General features: G+C 34.6%; 1 protein-coding gene across 1 annotated transcript; it reads right to left on the reverse strand.

Annotated features, from left to right (window-relative positions):
- Window positions 1-5,270: 5,270 nt before the first annotated feature.
- Mettl3 (methyltransferase like 3) lies at window positions 5,271-26,864 on the reverse strand. The gene is made up of 12 exons (XM_088238009.1): window positions 26,397-26,864; window positions 24,937-25,117; window positions 23,905-24,062; window positions 22,738-22,835; window positions 20,718-20,844; window positions 19,182-19,422; window positions 16,581-16,726; window positions 15,847-15,975; window positions 12,570-12,714; window positions 11,458-11,605; window positions 8,759-8,937; window positions 5,271-6,811 (listed from the first exon to the last, which is right to left on the reverse strand). The coding sequence occupies exons 1-12, from the start codon at window positions 26,593-26,595 to the stop codon at window positions 6,694-6,696; spliced, it is 1,869 nt and encodes a 622-aa protein (XP_088094135.1). The 5' UTR covers window positions 26,596-26,864; the 3' UTR covers window positions 5,271-6,693.
- Window positions 26,865-27,056: the final 192 nt, after the last annotated feature.

Consider the following 27,056-nt stretch of genomic DNA (forward strand, 5'->3'; position numbering starts at 1 on the left):
AATTTACATTGATCAATTTGTCCCATCTCTAACGTTTTTGAAAAATGATGTAACCTTGTAAGAACGTCGTTAATATTTAGGTTTATTTTAGTTTTTTTTAGTTTTAAAGCTGATTTTATATATTTATGTTGATTTATGTGTCAACCCAGTGTTGACCCAAAAACATTGATACAAAGAAGAAAATAGAAAAGACACAAAAGAGTATAAAAAGCAAAATACCAGATTCATTAATATCTCAAATGAATAATAAATGAGTAAGTGACCTAGAATACGGGGCTGATATAAATACTTTAATGGATCACTTGACATGCACGGATGACAGCGTAACACCCACCACTATCTTTAAAGATAGGAAACAATTACATATAGCAGATATTGAAATGCAGGACACAGAACCTGTAACTTCTCCCACTGAGAAATCTCGTAGATTGCAAGTTGAAAATATAGAGAAATTATCAGATTTAATAAGAATGTCCCAGTTTCCGTCCTCTGAGGAGATATTAATATTGGTTAAGATAGTCTCAGATTTAATTTGGTAATGTATCCAAAATAAAACAAGTTTATTGGATTGTAATTCTACTTTATTTTTTATAAAAAATATACAATCCAATAAACTTGTTTTATTTTGGATACATTACCAAATTAAATATGGAATTCTACCAATTATCTGCATACACAATAAATAGTCTCAGATTATCTGCCTGTCCATCAGTCTAAGATACTCGTAGCGAATTATTCTCGGGCCATAGAACAAATAGGTGCAAATTGGGACTCTAAAAAACTAGAGATGGCTCCATCACTGACTTATGATGTATCTCCCTTCTATTTGTATCTTTTGGGCACAACAAGTGCATATTCATACTGTAATTCTAGAGATTGCCTCCACATTGGCAAATTCTACAGACCACATCAAGTCCTGTTCCAAACAAATGTCAGAACAAGTTCAAGCTGGCATAGTTTCATTGGAACATCAGACTGTACAATACAATCAAATAGCAAGGGTAGTAGGTGATCTGATCAACAGAATTGAAGTCACAAACTGCGAAGCTACAAAGGTAAACTTTAAGGCTCCCTCAAAATCACACATACCTTCTTCATCCAGATCCTCAACAAATATTGGTGAAATTCCCACCTGTATACGAAAGTTAGATCTAAGTATACAAGGTACATACAAATGTGATTATGGTGTCCTTCTATATGATACAAAATTGTCATGGTTCCCTATAGGCAATGAAGGGCTCATTCTTGATGCCCGGGTCAAGACTGGAATTAGTATTCAAGGTCTTGAGAGACTTTTTAATAATGATTTGGACCAAATTGTAAGATATACCAATGAACATCAGGATATAATCTTACGACTATCTAGGGAAGTTGATCCCAATATCAGGTATGCTATCTTTTCAGAGATTTACACTACTTTACGCTACTACACCAAAAACACATCAGTGGTATAAGATCTAAGACTATTATGAAGATTATCAAACACATAAAATACCTGAACTAATACCTAATAAGAAAACAAAAGCAAATAATTATGACAATATGAGGAAGCATTGTATTAAAAAAATAAATTAACACGCCAGATACAAATTATTTTTCGTGTGTCAATATAAATAACTCCTTAGATGTCACTACAAAGTTATGTCGTCACTACTTCTGACAAACATAATTCTAATCAAGCTATATTTTAAGAACTTTAGTAATGAACTGGACGATCGAAGTAACTTACGACATTATAAAATTGTTAAAATAACACTTACACAATATTATTTACAGGAAACATTTTATTGTAACTTAAAATTATGCAATTTCGAGTAAATTTTTTTAGGATTAAAAATTAGTTAAGCGCTAAATGAAATTGTGCAGTCAAACTCGGTTATAACGATCACAGAAATAGCGAGATCTCGGATGTAACGAGGAAACAGTAGTTGACATTTAGTTCATGGTTTTCTCCATACAATTATTCACTGTTATAACGAGCTACTTCTCGGACATACCGAACAAAAGTATTGTCAAAAATTACACAAAAGATCTTCAATTGTTAAAAACATCGTTCTCGAAATAAGAATCCAAGTAATAAAATCTAAACAGTCGGCTAACGTAAAGGATAAATACCGCCGGGCGTTGGGATCGAATTATGTTTATAGTAAGTTATGTAAGTGTCTAAGTACCTAATTGGATTTTTCGCCGAAAATATTGAAAAATTAACACATATAGTTTTTCAAAAATCCACGCTTTGTAAACTTAGTAAGTGCCGGTTAGGCACATTGTTACAATTTACAGCGGCTTTTGTAGTTTATGAATGACATGCTCCACGCACATTCCACGCTCCGCGCATATTCCACGCCCAGCCTCCGAACAGGCTGGGTGTGAAATATAGTTCCTCTCTCCCACTTTAGTTTAAAATTTTAAAATATGTGTTTAATTGTTCTAAACATTGAGTTAAGTCGCTGAGGTGTGGACATGCTATAAACAAAGAGTGAGAAGAAAGATAATTCATTTAAAGCATTGTTTTATACACATTATTATATTCAACGCTTTGTTCCAAACAAAATATATTTACTCGTGATTTTATAACTATGCTTCTGTTAAAACTGTTCAAAAATGTGTTTATATGTGAAAATCAAGTGCCGAAATTGAACTATTTATTATAATTATAATAAGTTAAGGAATGCTATCTTTGTTTAGTTTTTTATCGTTTACTTTTTGTGCTGTTACATGTTCACTTAATTGCCATACTTACTAGTTCCTTGCTCGATGTATTATTATTTTTTATTTTTATTGTAATCTTTTTCAACTTTTTAAAATCATTATTATGCTGATGAAATTCGACTGGTCAATGCACTTTGTAGCTGCAAGACTTTTTGTTAGCTATCATATTTTATAAATCGTATTATGTAAATATAATCATCTATCAAATATCTAAATTTAGTAAATGAGGTCTAGAATTTCAACCGTCCATGCGCTCAGTAGCTGCAAGACTTGTTGTAATCTAACTTCTATTTTTATAAATTTGTTTTTTATTTCGTTTTTTACAATATCACTGAAACTCTAAACTTCATTGTCAGATAAATTAAAAAAAAAATGTAAATAGGAGCTAGATTTCTTACTGTCCATGCGCTCCGTAGCTGCAAGACGTGCTATATTGTGATCTAGCGTGATCTAGCTCCTATATATCGTATTTTTATATATCATAATTGGAGACGAGGAACTAGAATCCCAACCGTCCATGCGCTCTGTAGCTGCAAGACGTGCTGGGATATTTATTTATTGTACAGCGCCCTTGAGGTGATTTGCTCAAAAAAAATTATCCAAACATATATATATATATGTATATATATGCTAGTTTTTGGGTTTTTAATGGCTTTTTTAGATATTTTAATGTTCTAGGCTTATTTCAATTCACAATAAACATTACAAGTGGGTGATATCAAACGAGTTCTAGACCACATCAGTTAAAATCTAACCACTGTAAAAAAATTCTGTATGAATTGTATGTACACAAATGTATTTACTTGTTTACTTAGTGACAATGTGCAATAGCGATTGTATAAAAAAACCTTTCTCTGATACAACGAGTAACGCTTATAACGAGCAAATTCAAGTGGTTCCATCTTCCTCGTAATAACCAAGTTCGACTGTATTTTGAAAATGTACTCTCGATGATAACGCTAGTATTATGGTGTAATAAATGGTATCACAAGTTTATTTATTGACACAGGAGAAGGTTGATGACATCCCCAGCTTTCACTCCTATTTAATGAGGGAAGTTATTTAGGCCCCCACCAGTCTAAGGGTGTAGGTCACAACGAAACCCCTTGACTGGTAAAAATTGATGGATAAAAGTGATCAAAGTATTAGATGTTAACATAAGTTGTGTGTGATTTTTAACACCAAAATTAAAACAAAATGGTACATGGATCAACCTTGGCAAATAAATGTTTGTCGCATGTACGATAGACGCACAAATGTTGAGATCTGTACATTATGTAAGTCTGAGACAAGCATTATCGACAAAATCAAGAAAAGAGCTCTGAAATCATAAACATATTACAATAACAGATCTATTAAACGGTTACAATAATAAATATTTGTCGCAAGAGGCAGAATTAGCAGTTCACAACGGAGTCCTGGTCCCGACCCTGATGTATGGGAGCGAAGTGTGAACTTGGAAAAACAGGGATGAATGTAGGCCGAATGCTGTCGAAATGCGATCTGCCAGGCGAATGTGTGGTAAAACTATGTACGATAGATGCACAAATGTTGAGATCTGTACATTATGTAAGGCTGAGACAAGCGTTATGGACAGAATCAAGAAAGGAGCTGCGCGCTGGTTTGGACATGTAGAGCGAATGGACAGCGAAAGAACGGCTAAGAATATTTACAATGTGAATGTTGATGGATGCAGAAATACAGGAAGACCGAGAAAAACATGGCATGAGCAAATCCAACAAATACTCGAAGATGGACGTGTCGAAAGTCAGAATAATCGGCACGCATGCATTACAAGATGTATGAATGTAGAGGAAGCGAGACCTGTATGCAAAGATAGAGTGATGTGGCGTTCTATCCTCTCTGCCTACCCTTATGGAGAAACGGTGTGATGGTTTGTTGTTATTATTATATGTCATTTGAAAGAAAATTTATTTCATTCATTTAAAGAGTTACAAGATATTGTTCGATTTCACGTGGCGTATATTATTTTATTGTCGGTTTTGTGGTGTAGTGGTCAGCACGTTTGCGTGCTTACCACTACACGGGTTCAATTCCCGATGGGGTTTTTATTTTTAAAAAATAAATTATTTATCATATTTTTTTCTTTGCATTTTACAATAGATAAGTTACAAATACAAAAAAACTCTTACATTAACACAAAAAAAAAAACGAATAAAAAAATTATGGTTGACATGAAATATTTATTGAAAAAGGTGTTTTTACACTAGAATATTTCACAGTCCCTGGACTGGTATCTGAAGTGTAAGACAGATCATCTTACCTTCAAGTAATAAAAATGATCAAGACACACACTGCGATTGGTGTACCAATGCGGTGCCCTATGCACCATTAGGTGCGGAAAGGGAATGATGATGGTGATATTATTTTATTTGATTACAAGCCTTCAAAATGGAATGTCCAGTAGACGAAAGTGAGCATTTTCGACACATGCTCCGTTCGCGTTCAACCGAGGGAATAAAGCTGCTTGCGATATTTGCGCAGTGTCCAGTGAAGCTGCTAAGAATTGTTGAGAACACATTCGTCCTAATTTGATGTTTTCCTATTCTTTTAATTTGGAATAAAATGTACACAACTTATGTTAACTCCCAATAGTATTTTTCTTAATATAATTTAAATATTGTCCCACCAAGAAAATTTAGTAGAGAAACTCAATGTATAATTTTGTACCAATGAGTAAGTTCTGTGCTACGGGAAATTGAATATAAAAATATGAAAAATAGTGAACGTTACGCAGTGTGTAAAGTGACCACTTAAACCAGCCCTGTAAATGTCTAGACTTCCATATTCCCTTCTCAAAAATGTTTTACCTCTCTTTTGAAATAAATGAAAATGGCAGTTTGGAATAGTTTCCATATTTACACTGGTGAAATTCAAGTATGTGATGGCGCAGCAGGATTATACGTCGCGAAACGTAAATATTTTGACATTTAATATTAGGTGTTCACGGATGTTCCATTGTGATCGCGAATACGATAATCAACCATGGTGAGAAATTGTCACGTTATCGATAGTTATTTGTGATTGAGCTACTGGTTATTGTTTCCATGAACATGTGACTTTTCAAAGTAGTTAATTTTTATTCGAACCATTTTTATTATTTTTTATTCATCAATACTGCTCTACGGGGTTGAGACATGGACTCTCAAGGTGAACTCCATGAACCGATTAGAGGCTTTTGAAATGTGGCTTCACCGGAGAATTGCCGAGAATCCCGTGGACAGATTTAGTGACCAACGTGGAGGTGTTGAGACGAGCCAGTGCCGAAAAAGAACTACTGTCCTCAATAAAAAAGAGAAAACTCGCATATCTGGGCCATATCATGCGCGGAAGCAAATATGCGCTTCTACAGCTGATCATGATGGGAAAGATCGAGGGAAAGCGTGGAGTTGGAAGGCGACAGATGTCCTGGTTGAGAAACATCCGCGACTGGACTGAAAATGCGCGGGGTTGAGGCGCTGTTCCAGTTGGCGCAGGACCGAATGCCTACTCTAGATTGATCGCCAACGTCGGGGAGACCTGATATGGCACAGAAAGAAGAAGATTCATTTGCAAGAAATTTGGCCATGCAATTAAATGCTTTAATTTTTACCGCATGTAAGAAAACATTTTTTATATCCTATTTTCCATAGCACTGAACTTCCCCATTGAGTAAAATATCAAAAGGCACACTGTAATAATAACGATGCTACAGTGTTCTTCTCATATTTTAACAGTCAAATGAGCAAATACCACAAAAAGTACTGAGTGCCATTACTGTCAATATGCATTGAGTTACGAGCATTAATCAATTTGAAAAAAATTGTCCATGCTCTCCCACAAATTGGCCGATTAAGACAAACCACAGTATTCACCTGGGGGACGATTTGTACATACTTACGCTATGTGGTTCTTTACCGAATAACACAGATAAGCTTAAAGGTATCATAGATTAAAACATGGTTGTAAAGTCAGTTTGTTCTACGTCGCTGGCGGTTTTGGCGTCATACAATTTCCATCAGGGTATCGTTTTTGAAAAGCTTGTATCAGTTCTGGATCCACGAGGCGAACTCCATCTACTTGATTACCTAAAGTTATCCTAAAAAAAAAAAACTAATGTTATTATCACTCATATCACTCCCTCCCACTTCTGCTCAATGTACTTCATAGTCCTAACGCTCCTATATACCTGCGTGAAAAATTTCAACGCTTATCAGTTCATGGTTTACCTCTTTGTTCTAATTCTCAAGGCACTCTCTTAATACCCATCCACAATTCCTCTTTCTTCTCTAACTCGTATGGTGTCCATGCGGCTCGACTGTGGAATTATCTCCCATCCACCATCAAAGATGTTACTACATTATCTCTGTTTAAATCACGTCTGAAGAAACATCTCCCTTCTCTTCCTTAATCTCTCCTCCTTTCCTTTTTCCTCTTTTTTTCTTTTTTCCCATTAAGTAATAGTTTCGATTTAAGGTAATTTATAAACAAATATGTTTTTTTTTATTTTTATATATCTTTAGCTTTTTAATTTTTTTTTCTATTGAATATGTTCTGTGACTTGAATTATAAAAATAAAACTTTTATTTTATTGGTTGGTTGGAAGAAATTGCCATTTGGCAATAAGCCCGTCAATGTACAAATAACGTTATGTACAAAAAGTTAAATAAATAAATAAAAATAAATATCAACCATTTCTATCTTACCTGGTGCTCAATCACAGATAACTATCGATGTGCTAATAATCGATCTGATAACAATTTGTTTATCATATTCGCGATCACAATGAAACATCCGTGAACACCTAATATTAAATGTCTAAATATTTACGTTTTGCGACGTATAATCCTGCGCAATCACATATTTAAATTTCACCGGTGTAAATATGGAAAATATTCCAAAATTGTTATTTTTATTTGTTTATTATTTATCATGCTATTCGTTGCCTTTAGCCGGCGGTTGGCAAGCCAAATGTCAAGAAAAGCAGTCGCCATAGAAATTGTAATTTAATTTTCACTTTTTTGTATAAGATACTCCTTACTATTTTGCAAATGCAATATATTGTATTATTTTTTATAGTAAAAGCCGATTTTTTGCCAGTGAACTGTAGTTATTTACGAGGAAAACAAAAATCAAACAGACACGAGCGTTGACTTAGAGATTACACACGCGTTGACTTATTACCGCGATAGCTTAAGCATGTTCATTGTGATCGCTCAAATGCTTAGCATCTTTTTAAGCACGCCGATAGTTATTTGTGATTGAATGAACAGAATTATAAAGGAGTTGCATCTTTGGGGTTAGGATAGAGGATAGCCGAGACTAATATTCGTATCATCTGTTATGCTGACGATGCTGCAATTGTAGCAGAGTCTGAGGATGACTTGCAAAGACTACTGCACAAGTTCTACCAGGCGGCGAAGAAAATATGACCATCTCCATTAATAAGACTTCAAGAAGATTCAAGCAAGTCATCGAAGACAATCTGATAGAGTGGGTGATGCAATTAAAATATCTGGGTGTTGAGATACCCAGCCACGGTGATCTCTACAATGAAGTTGAGGAGCAAACTAATAAGGCAGCAGTTATATCCGGCTGTTTAAAAGGCAAAAAAAGGCAGAATCGAGTTGTGGTCCCGTGGCTAGAGTCTCAGACTTACTGCTAAAAGGATCAATGTGAGATGTGGCAAGAGACCGCAGTACTAGAGAGGCCACGTGTCTACTTTCCAAGAGGATGGCTCCCGTTCAAGAACAGATTAATGATATGAACTCTCTAAGTGGGGGAAAAACTCTCTAGTGGGTGCTGAAGGCCTTCAGGGAAGCGGTAGAAGGCCCAGAGTAAATTGGGAGAGTGACGGCCTAAGGGGCGATGGCTGATTAAAAGAAATGTATCATGTATCGAAGGTCGAAATGGAATATTGATTGAAAAGGTGATGAAGGCTGATCACCTTACCTTCATGTAACAGATGCACCATTGGGTGCGGACAGGGGTATGATTATGATGGCGATGATTTAACCATTAAATAAGAAAACGTTGAGCGCTTTACCAATTAGGCTGTACATTGTGTGGCCGACCAAATAGTTCAATTTTTCTTGTTCCTGGACTGAGGCGTTCGATGATTCCGTAGATCTCATCGGGCTTATGCGAAGTCGCGCGCACTTCCGCGACAATCACATCGCAGTCCAGACTGCGGTTCAGGTGAGTGGGTCGCCCCTTCATACCAACCTGTAGAACAGAAAAAAAAGAATGAGCTTTCATATTTCTACAATCAATAATATTAACGACAAAAAGTAAAGGTTTCAGGAGAAGGTTTTTTTATGATAAAAAAATTATTACTAGGATTTTGACAAAAACAAAAATACTGTTTTATAGAAATTTTGTATATTTGTAAATATTGTATTTTTTTTCGTTATAATGGCTGTTTTTTTCTTTTGGTAAATAAAAATAAATATAAAGTTTATATTTGAAGCACTAACTTTGTGGTTATTCATTATAATAAAATAAATAAAACAACTTTGTTTTTAAGTTACGTAAACCTTGACAAAGAAGCTTGTTTGCTTTGAAACCGGTCGGTGAAAATAAAAATTAGTGGTTAAAAACAAAGTTGTTTTATTTATTTTATTAAAAATAAATATCCTTAAATGTGGCAGGTAAATTTTATAGAGCAATGATGTTTTTTACACTTGTGCAGGGGGCAATAAGGAACACTTTTCCTTAAAAAAACGCAACTCGCCAAAAGTGTTACTTAGGTCGTTCTGCCGATTACGGCTCGATATATCGTTTTGCTAAAATTTTATTTCACCAAACAATAAATCTCATATAGAAGAATCGATTTCCATTAAAAAAACACATTTAGTTTTTTTTGGAGATATTTATTTATTTATATATAATCCCAATAGGCATTTTTATGGACACATTTATACAAAGAAAATTATTATAAAAAAAGTAGAAAGACTCAATGGTTTATAGTAGACTTTGTGGGAGTGGAAGCGGGAGAGAGGTGTTTATAATTTAATTTGATTCAGTGATCGTTTGAAAGAAGACAACTTGTTATCAAAGAAATCAAGACTGGTATGTTTGTTGGCAGACCTAAGAATTCTGGGCATAGGGGAATGAAAACCATAGTTAGTTCTATGGTTATCGGTATGAAAGAGTAAGTTTTGTCTGAGGTTTCTAGTTGGGATATTTAATTTTATTGAGCTCAGTAGTTCAGGCTCATCAAAGAGTGAGTTGAGAATTTTAAATAGGATTATAAGGTCGGATTTATATTCAAGGTAGTTTCTAACGAAAATTATTTTCAGGCGTTGCCTAGTATGTGAAATAATTCAGTCAGATGAATCTCTTCACAACAATAAAGGTTTCAGCTCTTTAAAATCAACAGATGGAAGAATTGAAGAAATATGGATGTTCAAACATAGGCAAAAATGGTGAATGTTACACAGTGTGTAAAGTGGCCACTTAAACCAGCCAATGACAGGTCATAAGCCCTGTGCCTTGACTTCCATATTCCCTTATTTAAGGTATTCTCCACCCCTGTTGTAATTTGTTAATCTAGTTTCTAGCTCATTAAACGCATATAGGTCTCTGGATAAGCCCAACCTGCAGCCTATCCTTCTCAAAAATCGATGTTGAACTGATTCAATATTCTTGATGTGAACATCATAATATGGAGACCAGATAACAGAGGAATACTCTAGGTGCGGGCGAACTACAACAGAAGAGAGAAGAGAGTTTTAAGGGTATTGATATTTTTGAAGTCAGCTGTGCTTCTGTTAATAAATCCAAGAAGTTTTAAGGATTTATTGATAACATGTTCAATATGAATTGTAAAAGAAAGTTTAGTGTCAAGTATAATACCCAAATCTCGTATACTAGACACAGAAGATAATATTTCATCGTTCAGTGAGTAGTCGTATATGATTTGATTTTCCAGACGAAAAAATCTCATAACCTTGCACTTACTTAAGGTGAGATGTAGATTATTGGATGAGCACCAGGCGCTAAAAGACAATAAGTCGGATTGTAATAGTGAAAAATCGGAAGGACTGTCAATCTGTTGGAGAATATTAGTGTCATCAGCAAACAGCCAAATTGATGAAGTAAGAAAAGCATTTTTTATATCATTGATGGACAGATTGAATAGCAAAGGAGCAAGGTGAGCACCCTGTGGTACATCCGAAGATACATTAAAGCTGTTTGAGATGGAATTATTTACCCTTACAAACTGTTTCCTTTCACTGATATATGACTTAAAGAAAGATAACAATGGATTACGAATTCCAAACCAATTAATTTCGCTTTGTGAAAACAGTCCTCAATGGGGAACTTCAGCCTTGCGGGAAATTGGATACAATAAACGTTTTCTTGCAGGCGGTAAAAATTAGAGCACATAATTGTACGGCAAAGTTTCCTGAAAATGTACAAAAAAAATTATAAAAAACATTTTAATAAAAACGACGAATGACATCACTGGTTCATATGAATCAACCAATGATAAGAGAGTTATGGAAGATTTCTGGTTTGCTTGCTGTGAATGGGCAGAACTGTGATGGGCAGAACTGATCAAGAATAAGCGGAAGAGAATCTCTGACGTCACAGAATACGAAACTTTTAAAAATCGCAGCGCTGATAATACGATATATAAAAATTGAAAAAAAATTGTTTGGCTTAGTTTAATAGTAATTAACACGGAACTTCCTCATTGGGAGCGATTGTGGAAAAGAAAAAGAAGACAAATAGTCTTACCAAACAATGTTCCTTTCCGTGGTTGAGCCAGTGTCCCGTTCTTCCCGTCCGAATGATCCTCTGCAGTTGGTTAGTTTTGACCCATATAATTTCGTCCACTCTCTCGTAACCCCACAGTTTTAGACATTCTCTCCCCAACTCCATAGCTCTGAAATCATAAACATATTACAATAACAGTCTACTAAACGGTTACAATAGTAAATGTTTGTCCCAAGTGGCAAAATTAGCAGTTCACAATGGAGTCCTGGTCCCGACTCTGATGTATGGGAGCAAAGAATAATAATGAAAGTAGTTTGAATGCTGTCGAAATGCGATCTCTCAGGTGAATGAGTGGTAAAACTATGTACGATAGATCATTGATATATTCTTGAACTGGAGCCGTGCTCTTGGGAAGTGGAGCACCAGCTTTTTTTCCATATTTTTGGTGATTTCCCACGGGTATATTGTGAGCATTCACATGGAGAGTTCTTGTACAATACATTCTATTCACTGTGAATGGAGGGGTTATACTAAAACAGGTAGAAGAATTTGTGTATCAAGGAAGTATGTTTATTAGGGATAGAATGACTGAAAAAGATATTGATAGGAGGGTGAGTGCCAGGAACAGAGTGAGCGGTGCACTCAAATCAACATAAGCAAAAATAATGTTTGTCGCGAGAGGCAAAATTGGCAGTTCAAAATGGAATCCGAGTCTCGACCCTGATGTATGGGAGCAATGTATGGACTTGGAAAAACAGGGATGAAAGTAAGCTGAATGCTGTCGAAATGAGATATCTCAGGCAAATGTGTGGTAAAACTATGTACGATAGATGCACAAATTTTGAGATCTGTACATTATGCAAGGCGGAGGTAAGCATTATAAAAAAAATCAAGAAACTATGCATCTTTGCAGGGCATTTCACAGATAATCATATTATGAAAATGATTTTTTTTAAATTGGCATTTAGGATAGCTCAGAATTTGGCTTTCTTACACAAAAAGGTTGCCAATCTATCGTGTAGATGATCTTTTGATTCTATCTATGATTGGTCCGTAACGCGTTACGGGTAACACTTGATTGCTAACCAAACTCGGTTATGGTAAATCGTTGTCGACATTGAAGATTTAATTACCTGCCCGTAACCCAGAGGAAGATGAGCCCGTGGTCCTGCAGCTGTGGTACTCCGAGCTGCCTCATCTCATCATCAGACATGGTTCCATAAGGCAACTCCATGTGAATGTCCCAGGGAGGGTCTGCCATTATCACAGCAAATTTTCCTAGAAAGAAAAAATATTAAATACTCATTTGAGTCATCCATGCACACATATATGAATGCATACATATTCCAGATGAATACACACATCTACATGCATATATAAAACATACACAAACACATACATTACATGCGGTACATGTACATATTATAAACCACTCAAGAAAAATACATTTTCTGTATAAATGCAATGTGCAGTTAAAAATGTCTACATTAATACCGAGTCCATTATAATTTTTACAGGTAAGTCAAAAAAAAATATTTTAGGTATAATTATTTTTACAAGTAGGCATACAAAAAAGGAAATGTAATCTGGTAAAGCGAAGAGGAAAACGGAAACCAATATTTTGTAAAAGGTATGGCGAATCAACCATATTATTTAGAATTTTGAAAAGAAAAATTAAATCACATGTAAGACTCCTTTTTTGTAATGATTCCATATTAAATTTAATTTTAAAAAATTAAATGCAATATTTTTTTATAATCAAACCGTGAAAAATATCAAAACTTAGAAATTTTAAAAGCATTTTTTGTAACATGTTTTAATTTTTTTTTTTTAAAAGGAATAACCAGCTAAGCCTCTATTTTGAGGCTTGTCAGCAGGTGGGATAGAGGGGACATGGAAGGAGGTAATGAAAAATACACCACAACACCCAGACCAATTGAGAAAAAAACTTTCTTGGATTTTTTTCTAGCAACTGGCGGGAATCGAACTCGCGACGCCAATTTCACAGTTGGCCGTCTAACCAACTGCGCCCCGGCGCCTTCTTTCCTTGAACCGTTTTATGATCAATAGTGTGATAGTCAAACATTTAAGGAATTGAAATGAAATAAATTACTTATTATTATTTTATTGTTTAGCCCTGTTCTATAAGTTGTTTACATGTGATCGGCTCGTTAAATGTTGTTAAATCTTTCGCTCATTTGCAACAATTTTGCAAAACCTTGCAACAAAAACATTGGTAAATTAAGGCATGTATCACTCAAATTTGGTTGCTTTGCCGAGAAAAGAAAAAAAAAATATTTTAGGAGCAAAAATTCACAAACATTTCTTGTATATTCACGAACAGGCCATGCCTTTAATAATAATATTTGGCTGATTTATATAGCGCCATTTTTGTAAAAAATCACCTCAAGGGCGCTTTACAATTGTATACCTAAACTTACATTCTAACTAAACTTAAGTGATACATTATATTTCCAGATTTAAAATTGAGGGTATGATAGTTTAAAGAAGTGGGATTTTAGTTGGGATCTGAACTGACTGGGACTGTCGATGATTCGTAAGCTTGAAGGCAATTGGTTCCAGGCAGAGGGGCCGGCGGCGGCAAAAGCACGATCTCCAAATCTAGTGTTTATTTGTATTATTATTACTATTTTTACTGCTAATATGTATTTCATTGCTATGTAATTATCCTTTATTTTTTTAATACTCTGTTTTACCTTTTATGTATATTGTAAAAAAAACAAAAAATAAAAAATAAATAAACCCACACGAAAAACATTCACTTCAAGGGACGAACATTACTTAATACCGAGAACGCGTACGATGTTTGCTCGGAGACACTTTTCATATAAAGCTCCAAGAGTGTTCAACGTCTTGGATGAACATATTAAGTTCTCCAAAACAACGTCTATATTTAAGATGAAGATCCATAACTGGATTGTATCGAGGGGTAGAGACCACTGTATGAGATTGCTTCGGGAATAAATGCATAACATCGCTGCTGTTTTCATTTTTATCCATATACGTATATCGTATATGTGTATGTCATCACTGTCATACGTATTATTGTATAACTTTTGATTCCATTTTTGACATGTATTATAAATTTTATTTTTCTATTACTATTTTGTATATTGTTTTGATTATTTTGCATATTTTTTTTGATGACCTGTATATTGAATGATCCTTTTTTTTTTTTTTAAATCTATGTTGTTTATATACTCATCTTCTTTTTTATACCAACTTTACTTCTTAAAAAAAATTTCGTAAAGTTCATGTGTTTCCGGTTGAAACTTGAGTTTAAATCTGACCAGTATATTCATATATGTAAAAAACATCACCTACTGCCTCTGCAAAAACGTCGTGAAATAGCGGATATAATTTATTTACTTAAAATTGCCTCTGGTTCAATTGACTGTCCTGAACTACTTTGCAAACTTTCTATCAATGTTCCTTCCAAAGTTTTAAGAAATAACCCTCTTCTTCACATACCTCTTGTTTCATCTAATTATAGGCAAAATTCATATTTATGGCGAACTTTTAATAATTTTAATGCAATAAATAAATCATTTAACATAGATTTATTTGAAAATAATCTTAATAACGTGCGGCGTTTGCTTTCGAAATAACTCGTAGTATTTTTTTCTTTTCTTTTAAATTTACATTTAATTACTATTCATTTTGTGTTCGAGAATCTTTTTTAACTTACTGTGATGCTACTTGTGAAAACCTGTAATTGGCTTATTTGTTATTTGTTTTGTTATATAAATATGATATAATTATAGCTGTTGGTTATCCAAATAAAAAAAATAAAAAATAAAAAAAACACTGTTCTATCTTTTGTTGCTTTATATTGTATTTTTTAAATTTAATGTTGTTTATATACTTATATTTTGTAAAACTTTCATGTATGTAAAAGCCTTATGGGCGTGAAAAAATAATAAAATAAAAAAAAAAATAAGAAAAAAAAATATTGTTTTAATATGTAAATAAATATTTTTGATTTTTGATTTATATATCGAAGAGTCCCGACTTAACACGGAATTTTCTAACAAGTCGGGACATAAAAAAACGTATAATTGTGTCTGTGTAAAATTGTGTATTTTGTGCATTAAATAAAAAATAAAATTTAAAAAAAGGGATTTCATCATAACTTGGACATCTGTTGATCTTGGAAAGTAATAAACAGTGCAGTTAGCTCATAAACCCGCCATGGTCCATGAGGATTTGTGTGAGTTTGTGAGAGTTGTAGAGCGCCTGTCTTTACTGCAGTATAGTCAATTGGTAATTGATCTAAGGATAGGTGGCAATATTGCATTTCTCATTGCAAGAGGCATGTAGTTCATTCCAGAGTCGGGCACCTTGAATAGCAGAGTAATGTTTAATAAATAATTGATTTAAAATGTTTACCTAAAACAGTCATGTCCAGAAATCTGAGGTCACACTGGACCCACTGAGGTGGATAAAGTACGGTGGGGTCGCCTGATGCGGCCGCTCCTGATATTCTGCTCAGCGTGCTGGAACTCGATAATCTAGATCCTGGAAACACAGGCAAAAGTCAGAACATCACAATCAGAAATAAACGAGAAAATGGTGAAATTTCGCACGTCAGAAAACTAATCTTGAAATCAGCCAGAAAATTGAACAGAATTTAAAATTACAAAAAAAAAATGCACTAGACTCCCATTTTATAGGTAAAATAACGCAGTGCAAAAAAAGATTAACAAATTACAACGGGGATGGAGAATACCTTAAATAAGGGAATATGGAAGTCTAGGCATTTACAGGGCTTATGACCAGTCATTGGCTGGTTTAAGTGGCCACTTTACACACTGTGTAACATTAACAATTTTGCCTATGTTTGAACATCCATATTTCTTCTATTCTTCCATTTGTTGATTTTAGTGAAGTTTAAGAGCTGAAACCTTTATAGGCGCCTCTCTAGGTTACGCATTATTACTCTGAGGTTAGTTTAGTTTGTTTTGTGATGTAAAACCGATCAAATAAGACTTTGTTTTTTACAGAGCAACACAAGTATTTTATTAGTCAATCAATTCAAAGGAATTAATGTTATAAATATAAAGTTTAACTTTTAAAAATAAACAGAAAATAAATAAGAAGTTTACATTAGTCGACATAATTACCTGATCCGTTTGGGACTCCCGAGGACACAGCAAGGGACTGGGAACAGCCCTGCGACACCCAGTTAGAGTTACCGGAAGTGGGAACGCTCCCGCCAGCCTCTCCATCTTTTTGCTGCACAGACCCGTCTACTTCATAATGCACGTATCTAAACAATTCATTTGCAAATTAGGACACAATACTGATTAGACTAATGGATTTTTGCAACAAATCAAGATCTAAATAACTCCGTAGGGAGGAAATCCAGCCTGTTTACAGACATTTGGACATACTCAAAACATTGTTAGATATTTTTTATTATTATTATTAATAATACACTAGCAGCTATTAAGCTGATGCGTGTATGTCAAGTGTACATGGTTATTAAACATTATAAATTGATGTGTGCATCTAGTTAACATGAACTGAACTAGCACCAATCACTTTCTCGGGAAGGCCATTCCATTTCTTCACTCGGTTTGTCAGGAAGTTCTTCCCGGGGTTGGATGAGAAGGAGGCAGTGTTTAGTTGCAAGGAATGACCTCTGAGATGGCGGTTTTCATTCATAGTGAACATTGATTTCAACTTGGGTACATTATATTGCTCAGTTAAGATTTTGAATGTTTGAATCGAGTCACCACGCTATCTCCGCTCTTCCAGTGAACTTAACCCGAGCTCCCTTAAGCGGTCCTCGTATGTCCAAATGCTTGCAGACTGGCTGAATTTCCTCCCTAGGGAGTTGTTTATATTTAAATTTATTTCAAAAGAGAGGGAAAATTTTTGAGAAGGACTTCCATATCCCCTATCAAAAATTTTCCCTCTCTGTTGAAATAAATTTAAATATGAACAACTCCCTAGGGAGGAAATCCAGCCAGTCTGCAAGCATTTGGACATAGTCAAACATTGTTGAATTACTACCTGGTAAAAGAAGAAGTATAAAAATTGGAAAATTGTTTTCAGGTGTTGCCTAGTAGGTGATTTGGTTCAGCCGGATGAATCTCACCCACGTGATAAAGGTTTCAGCTCTTTTACTTCACAAAAGTCAACAGATGGAAGATTTGAGGAAATGTGGATGTTCAAACATGGGCAGAATGGTGAATGTTACACAGTGTGTAAAGTGGCCACTTAAACCAGCCAATGACATGTCATAAGCCCTGTAAATGCCTAGACTTCCATATTCCCTTCTCAAAAATTTTCCCTCTCTGTTGAAATAAATTTAAATAGGTCCTCGTATGATGTATTTCTTGGAGAATTCAAGAAGTAATAAGTAGTAAGTAATAATTTAAGAGAGTTTAATTTATTCGGTTAACAAACCATGAAAAATAATACATGATATACAGAAATATTCAAATAAAAAAAAAACATTGATAAAATACGCATTTAAATAAAATTAACAATATGGATTTTTAAAATTAAATTATTGAAATACATACAATCATACACTTTTATAAAACTAATAAGAGCAATAAATAAAATATGCATTGGAATAAAACTAGCAATGTAAGTTATCAAAATGAAATTATTGTAAAAATGAATATATTCATATAAAAACGCATCTTGTATATATGTGGCGGCCTCCGTGGTGTAGTGGTCAAGACACTTGACGCACTCACGGAAGGTTCCGAGTTTGATTCCCGGTGGGAACACAAAAATTCAATGTGATTTTTCTCAAGGACTGGATTCAACTCCCTGGGGAGCTGTTCATATTAACATATTACAACAGAGATGAAGAACATTTAAGAGAAGGTAATATAGAAGTCTAGGCATCTACAGGGCTTATGACCTGTCAATGGCTGGTTTAAGTGGCCACTTTACACACTGTGTAACATTCACCATTCTGCCTATATTTAAACATCTATATTCCTTCAATTCTTTCATCTGTTGATGTTTGTGAAGTTAAAGAGCTGAAATCTTTATTTATGCGGGTGAGTGTGTGTTTATGAGTTTAAATATGTTTATACTTTACAATTAATTTATTTATTTATGCTTTGTTAAGTTAGTTCATAACATCTTAAGAACTAATATAAACCTTTAATAATATTACAACTTTTTTATCAAAATTTTTCAATAATATATTTTTTCAAATGAATTTGAAATATTTTAATTTTTTCTATTTCCTTTATTTCTTCAGGTAACTCAATACAGCTTCAATCCCTTGTAAAATGAGTTTTGAGATTCTGTTTTTCTCCTCATTGGTAATCTTATCTTTTTTTTACCCCTTGTTTCATATGTATGACATTGTTGGTTAAATTTTATTATTGTTTTAATTTTATTAATCCCCTTAACTATTTTATGAATAAAAATTGCTACATTATATTTAATTTGTTGCTGTACTGTGAGCAAGCAAATTTCTTTGTGCATTCTTTCTACATTAGAAAGAAATTAAAGTTGAAAGTACCGTACATATAATGTAAAATTACCAACCACCTGCATGAAAAATATGATCTTTGAGAAGCAATTGAACTCTAGAAAAACACTAAAAATGGCTCCCCTGAACATGATTGATTTTGTCGCTTGGTCAATTTCTCGTGTATGCCCACGATATATTTATTGTAACGTGGATTCTACGAGCCACTAGAATGACACTACCCCTCCCCCCTCTATCCAATGAATAAAAAACATACTTGCAAGAGTCCATATGAAAGCAAGTGTTGAGGAAGGAACAGTCTCCGAGTGTCTCGTCAGTATGGGACTGAATTATTTTCTTGAAGTGCAGCTTCTTGCATATGTAGATGCCTTGCAAACTGATTTTCTGGTCGATTTCCTCCTTGATCGATGGCTCGCTGGATTGCTTCTGTTGCGAAGTGTGGTTGCGGAGACATTCAGCCCGAGTGCCGTGTGGGCAGAATTCCATCACTTGAGCGCCTGGGAAGAAATAAAAATTAATAAAAAATTGATCATAGAGCTAATTGAGGTTTTGACTCTTTTTAATCAAAAATCCTTAGGTTAGCTAAACATTACCTTAGTATATAACGTATTAGTCCAAATATTATGCTACATTTTAAAATCAATCACCAGTTGTTTTTTTGCACAGTTTCAGGGATGTCAGAGGAGGGGTAATACGCATACAATCAGCGATGTGATGCGATGTGTACCATCTGCGAGAGAGTGACATACGGCTCTCTTCCGCGGCCAATCGCCTTAATTTGAATAAGAGGTCATTAATCATTCCTTTCCGCACCTGATGGCGCATAGGGCACTGCATTGGTACACCAATTGCAGTGTATCTTGATCATTTCTGTTACATGAAGGTAAGATGATCAGTCTTACATTTCAAGTACTAGTCCAAGGGCTATGAAATATTGTAGTGTTAAAACACCCTTTAGAATAAATACTTCATTTCAACCATGCCAGGAATCGAACCCGAGACCTCTTGCATGGTAGGCACACGCCCTGACCATTAACATCACGAGGCTGACAATAGAATCTCCTATAATGAAAGAATTAAATTATTCATCAAGGATTTAGATTTAATTTTAGATACAGGTAGATTTATTATTAGTCTGAGTTAATCCAGTGTCAAGAATGTGCAGATTATACAACACCATTGAAAACATAGAGATTGACATTTTTGACGCAGGATTGTGTAGGTTTTAGCGTATACGAAATGCGTTTTTATACTGATAAATTATTTTTTACATTTTGATGGATTACATTGCTGGTTTTGTTTCGATGCATATTTTGTTTATTGTTTTTATTGGTATTTTATTGTTTTTATAAGTTTCATATTGATGAATGATTTTTTTAAATAATTTATTTTTGATCATTTTTATTGTTAATTTTATTTTAATATGTATTTTGTTAAGGTGTATTTTATTATTAACTCATACAATTTTTGCATTTTTTAAACTCATTTTATATAAATATGTATTTAGTTAGTGTTTACAGGTAATTGATGAAAAATAGGTAGTGTCTATTTTTTTTATTGTTTCAATATTTATGTGGATTATGTATTATTTTTCGTTGTTTGTAAACCAAATAAATAAATAAAGGACACAGCAATGAGGGTGCGATACGGTCTGTGGATGCCTCAGGAGCCTTAATCTAAGTTGCTTACTTATAGGGTCTCCTGGAGGAGTCTGGTGATGTCCACATGCTCCACTATACTAGGAGCGGATGTAGAAAAAGCAGAAGACTTAATATTAGCAGCATTGGCTTACCTCCTTGTGATTTAAACTTCTCTGCTAAGGACCTTTCTTTCGCTGTGGGTTTGCTCAGAAGATCTAAAATTTCTTCTCCCATTTTTTTGTTCTCTTTTTCTCGACTCGATGGCATAGACAGAAGCGACTGAAACACAGTACAGTTATGCTAAAATGTGCATTTATAAGGCATGTGATTTAGCAAAGAAGATCAGAACATATCGTCCGAGGAAATCTGAAATGCTGCGAGGGACAGGGTGTAAATGGGTAGGAAAATATTGCCGTAAGGAAATATGCCTGCCCTTATATGAATACAAAGCAGGGGCGAATCGTCAAAGTAAGCGATTATACACAGCTTACCATTATATTTGACTACAAATTATAATAATTTATAGTAACCATGTTTATGGGAAAATATATAAAGTAATTGTTATTTATTATAAATCACCGTTTATATCTTTCTACAAAAAAATATCTATGAAGTGCGCCCAGTCCATTCTCACTGAACGATAAAACTAGCCGATTACCTCAGCTTATTCTTCCATACAAAAAAGTACACTGTATTTTTCGTCTTTAACCCAAGTCGGCTTTTTTAGTACTAAAACAAACTTGCAGATTACAAATATTTTTAGAAGATTCTCTATTTGGAAACTAGTATTTCGAACATTATTTCCGAAGGACTATTTTTCTTTGATGGGATACCGTTGACATATTATGTATCACATAGGAGAGGTGGCGTTCGCAGTGGCCGTTTTAGGCATTATTAGTTTTAAAAGAAATCGGCCAGTGCTCAAGTCTTGACAGTACTGTCGATGACAGATCATAATGAAAATATCTGTTGAATGTCATTGTGGTATGTGTTAATAAACTTTTGTACAAGTTTAGTATTCTAATAAAATAGTGTTGATAAAAGCTACATATATCGCGTGGTTAGTAATAATTGTCGTTTGAGTTGATTTTCACAGAACCACAGAAAAAGTAGTAATTTATAATAACATTACTTACATGTTATGTAAGTACTTATATGTAGTACAAATTAATGAACATTTTTAATAGATTACCTATAAAATGAATCACGGCTCGCCACTGATACAAAGTGTTGAATAAATAAATAAACCGGGTTGTGGTCCCGTGGCAGTATTGTGGACTCACTGGCTAAAAGCTCAAGGTTCAAATCCCACTCAACCACAATTCGATTTCCGTTTTCGTCTAAGGGAAGAGACCATTGCAGGAGACGGCTGCGAGATATTGCATAGATTTATATACTATTAAGAGTGTTGTCCAGATGTTTATTGAAATATATGTTAATGCAATAATTTTTTATTTATCTTTTGCTATTATTTAATAATGTACATGCTTCCACTTTCCATTATGTTGTATACCAACTCAACACAGGGCTCTTGGCCTCATAGAGTTTGGGATACGTTATTATTAACTCGAGAGTGGCTCGATGATTTGGGGGTCACATGACCTGAAGTACTCTATTATGATAGAGAAAATCCAAAAGAAGTTTCTGAGATATCTCTACATGAGAGAGTGCGGGTATTATCCTTGGCTCTACCCGACCGAGTTACTCCAGGGTATGCTTGGCTACAACAGTTTAGAGAATAGAAGGAATGTGTATTTCACTACACATTTTTATAAATTGTTGCGCGGTATGATTGATAATTTTGAGATTATAATGAGCATTGGTTTGTATGTTCCTGATAATTACCTAAGACAGCGTCAGCATAGATTGTTTCATATTCCGATATACAGGACAAACCGGCCTATGGTTATGCCGGTTGGAAGGGCTACCGCTATGCTGAACAACATCGCTCTGGATATTGATCTGTTCCATGTATCCGAAGGGGTTTTCCGGAGCAGGATTCTCCTACTACTTTGACACGAGTCTCTTTCATGTATTTTTTTCTTTTTTATAATATGTACGTATTGAATATATGTTTGTAATGTATATGTTATATTTAAAATAAATGAGTTGAATTGAATTGAATATTTTTTTGTTATATACGTATTTGTATGAATAATTTAATTTACTTACTAATATATCTGGTTCATTTTTCTTAATTGACTTTTTGTCATCCTTTTCTGTCCCCGTCTTTGCTACTTTTTCATTAGAATCGTCCACTTCATCTTCAGCTAAGAGTGGAGAAAAACATTAAATTATAACTCATACTTCTACTAATTATCCGGCATTAGAAAAAGTATAAAAATTGAAATTAATAAATAAATTAACGGGTTGAATTGGGCTGCTTCTGGAAAGCCGAAACACGTATTTGAAAATCACAAACAATTTGAAGGTTAAAGTCTACGACTCTTGTGTTCTGCCGGTGACAACGAACAGTCTTTGAACCATGGCACTCAATGCTTAGTGTCCACTAAATCGAGTGTACTCAGCGGTCTATGGAAAGACAAATGTTGGGCGTCACCTTAAGGAAATGAACAAAGAGGAACTGCAATTCTTGGTAACAAAGGTCTACGATGTATGCGAGGGAAGCGATTTGCTGATGAATGTCAAATGTGATGGTTTTTGAAAGAAATGAAAGTATGACTAAATATGAAATCACTGAGAATAGGGTTATACTAAAACAGGTAGAGGAATTTGTGTATATGGGAAGTATGTTTACTAGGGATGGAATGACTGAGAAAGATATTGAAAGGAGGGTAAGTGCCGGGAACAGAGTGAACAGTGCACTTAAATCAACATTGGCAAAAATGATGTTTGTCGCGAGAGGCAAAATTGGTAGTTCAAAATTGAGTCCTGGTCTTGACCCAGACGTATGGGAGCGAAGTATGGACTTGGAAAAATAGGGATAAAAGCGGGCTGAATGCTGTCAAAATGCGATAAAGCAGGCGAATGTGTGGTAAAACTGTATGATAGATGCACAAATGTTGAGATCCGTTCATTATGTAAGGCTGAGATAAGCATTATCGACAGAATCAAGAAAGGAGCTCTGCGCTGGTTTGGAAATGTAGAGCGAATGGACAGCGAAAGTACAGATAAAAATATTTATACTGCAAATGTTGACGGATGCAGAAATAGAGGAAGACCGAGAAAGACATGGACTGACCAAATCCAACAGATATTTAAAGATGGACATGTTGAAAATCGGGCGTGTGTGCATGAGAAGATGTATGAATGTAGAGGGGGCGTGATCGGTATGCAAAGAAGAAACGGCGCGATGGTCTGTTTGTTTGTTTTGTTTACCTTTTCGTTTTCTTGAGATTTCATCCGGTCCTTTAGCGTCGGCTTTGTCATTAGATTTCAATTCCATGTCATGTGTCATGGCTGCCAACTTGACATGTTCGATGGACAGAACCTCCATTTGTGGAGGATTTCCGGGTTCTTTTAAAGACTCCTTTATACTGCAAACGAAAAAAAAAAAAACCTTATTAACACACCGGCTGGGGTGAGCACATTAACATTCTTAGAATTTAACCGGTGGTCCTTCAAGCATGTGGCTTCTTTTGTAATAACTCTTAAAAGACTGGTAAATAATCCCTTTGCAGTGATGTAACATCGTGCAAACAGAGCCGCAACTTGTAAAAGAACAGCACCTTTCTTCTCAGAATTTCCCTTTAGCTTTGCTAAACGCTGTATAAAACAAAATACGCAGCAGCGTTGGGAGGGTTATTACCGAGCTTCTTCTACAGGTAAAATCACTAAAATGTTTTTCCCAACGCTGGCTGATGCAGCAAACTTCTGTTATCATCACCAAGGTACTTTCGAAACGACCCAAATTTTTACCGGACACGGAGCTATGAGAAGTTACCTACATAGATTTTTAAATTAAGGAATGATGACTATTGTCCATGCGATGTTATTTCTTCACAGAGTATCGAACATCTGTTATTTCAGTGCCAAATTTTCAGTTTGCAACGCCATAATCTTGAAGCAGAATGCAGGAAAGATGGAATATCCTTAACAGATATCCACACTGTAGTTAAAAGTAGTTATCACGCGACATAGGTAAAATGTATCCACTGTTTATGAAATTTGGTCTATTGGTCTATATAAATTGGTTATGTTTTTTATGATTATTTTAGTTTATATTGTTTAATATGTTAATGATAATTAGGTTAGTTAGATTAATTACGAAAGATAAGATTGGATCCATGCCTTAGTGAGCCCAGAAATTCCAAAAGTTACTTCTAATCTTTCAATAAGGATGGTAGATACATGCTGCATTTGGAGTACCGATGCAATGCTCTAAGGGGAAACGATGATGTTTGTATTTACACGATAAGTTGCTGGACGGAGAATTTGTGCAGTAGGCTGGTGATGGTTGAGGACATTCCATCCTTTCCCAGGAGAGTGCACAGCTCCCGGCAGGATACAGGAAGTGGAAGTACTCCGGAAAGCAGCCGGATAAGCCCTCGCTCCGTCTCCACCGACTCTTCGAACTTCGACTGCGAATCCGCTGGAGGACAAATTAACAAAACAAACATATAAAGATATTTTCCCGTAATGGCTTAAATTGAACGAAAAAATTTATAAATTTGGTAAAGGAAATGAGGAAGTTTAGTGCTACGGGAAATTACAGTACAATTAAATTAGAGCATTTAATTGTACGGTGATGTTTAAAAAATTGAAAAAAAACAAAAAACCTAATGAAACAAACGTGGTTTTAGGACATGTTGTTTGAGTTTTTAGGCTCTTCTAGAAATTCTGCTTTTTTTAAACATGACTATTTTATCGAATGTGCAGCTTATAAGTGGCAGTTACATAATCTATCATACATTGAAAACTTCAACCTTTCAGTAGATCTTATTAAAAATACTGTCGAACTTGGATATAAGAGAGCCCAAGTGACCGGAACATTTTTCTCTTATGGAGGTCTCTCTTATATCCATGCCTCTTTTACAGAGCTCTACAAACATAACCGGGCTTCCTATTCCTATTATGTATGTACATGAACGAAATTACATGAAATATGCATGTGTTAGGTTAAGAGGCACATAAAGAGATACACATACATACATCATACAAATTGAACTGAGGTTTTATTGCTCGGGTGCATGTACATAACAACCTGACGCTGAGGCTACATCTGCGAACCAAATGCTCTTTTGTAGAGGTCACGGTTTCGGCTCTCTCTTTTATATAGAGGTCAGTTCAGATAGAACGACTTTCTTATACATAGTTTTTCCCGCTCTATTTTAAATCGGTTTCCGGGGTAAAATGATGGGACCTTAAGCTAGCTCTCTTTTAAAGATGTCTCAGGTTGCTTAAGTGTTAATTATAGACATAACTTTAAAAACGGTTTAATTGTTATTTTAGAAAAGTTTGCCCAGAGGTTAATTGTGATAGAATATTTAAATACTCTCGATATGGTTACCTGGAATTTTCTATCATGATATTGTAATATTTGTATGTTATTTTCAGTTAGCTTAACAGTTATAGAGTACTAATCATGTTATCGATAAAATTTCATACAAATACTTAAATTTATGTAATTATAATCGCATTGTAATGCGGTGTTGTGGAATTACTGATTTTGCAGTAGTTTGATTTCAATTAAATAATAAATATTTGGCAATACTTTCACTTGTTACTTAATTGAAATAAAAACTCTCGTGTAAGCAAAAAACAATTTAAATTAAGTTTATTTTAACTCATAAAGCACAAGTTTTCTAAAAAAAATTAGAAAAAGATGTTTATTTTAAAAGGATTTATGGCAAATGTTTAGGGGTACTTACAGTTTTCATTTTTGATGCTGCAGGGACTGGATACTCCCTTTTCTTGCTTGATTGGACCTGGTGATCCCTCAGATTTAATGACAACTCCAAGAGTAGCGCCTAAAATATCCTGCCGCTCCTTTTTCCTTTTTTCCAACCTTTCCCTGTAACTGTTTTGTTTACTTTTCAGAGCTTGCCATTCTTCCCAAGCGTCAGACATTTCGGTAAAATAAAGATCACCGACAAAATTACAAGCGGCAAGAGATTGAGGTTAGGTCGAAGAAAGCGTCACTATTTTTTCACAGCCGGCTTCTCGGATGGAAGTTTTGGCATTTCATAAATAAACCGACACTTGGGAAATTAAACAACTGGGTGGGTTTGCCATTTTTCGTGTTTTTAACAAGCCATTGGCGTTATTTAAATCAAACACCGTCGGCCTGTCAAAGTCAAAATAGTCAACAAATATATTTAAAAGACATCTGTTGAAGAATTTAAACAACTATGAAAAATGTCGTAAATCATTTTTTCAGAAAACATTATGTAAAAATTGACATTTTTGTAATTCTTTTGATCCAGAGATGGCGAACAAATGTTCATTTTTAGATAATAATGGATTATTAAAATGCACAATTTTATTTTTAAGTTATTTTTCCTGTTTTTCAAAGGATTTGAGATTTTTCG

This window comes from Micrasema longulum, unplaced genomic scaffold (assembly GCF_059751315.1).
Source record: "Micrasema longulum isolate JH-2025_06_02 unplaced genomic scaffold, ASM5975131v1 h1tg001813l, whole genome shotgun sequence".
NCBI classification, from domain to species: Eukaryota; Metazoa; Arthropoda; class Insecta; order Trichoptera; family Brachycentridae; genus Micrasema; species Micrasema longulum.

Bases quoted from the DNA above. Each gene is read 5' to 3' on its own strand.
- Mettl3 (XM_088238009.1), bottom strand. From the start codon at position 26,595: ATGTCTGACGCTTGGGAAGAATGGCAAGCTCTGAAAAGTAAACAAAAC. The intron at 16,727-19,181 runs GTATGTTTTTTA...TGAATTGTTTAG, and splicing joins TTTCATATGGACTCTTGCAA to ATACGTGCATTATGAAGTAG. The intron at 6,812-8,758 runs GTAAAGCGCTCA...TTTTTTTTTTAG, and splicing joins CACAATGTACAGCCTAATTG to GATAACTTTAGGTAATCAAG.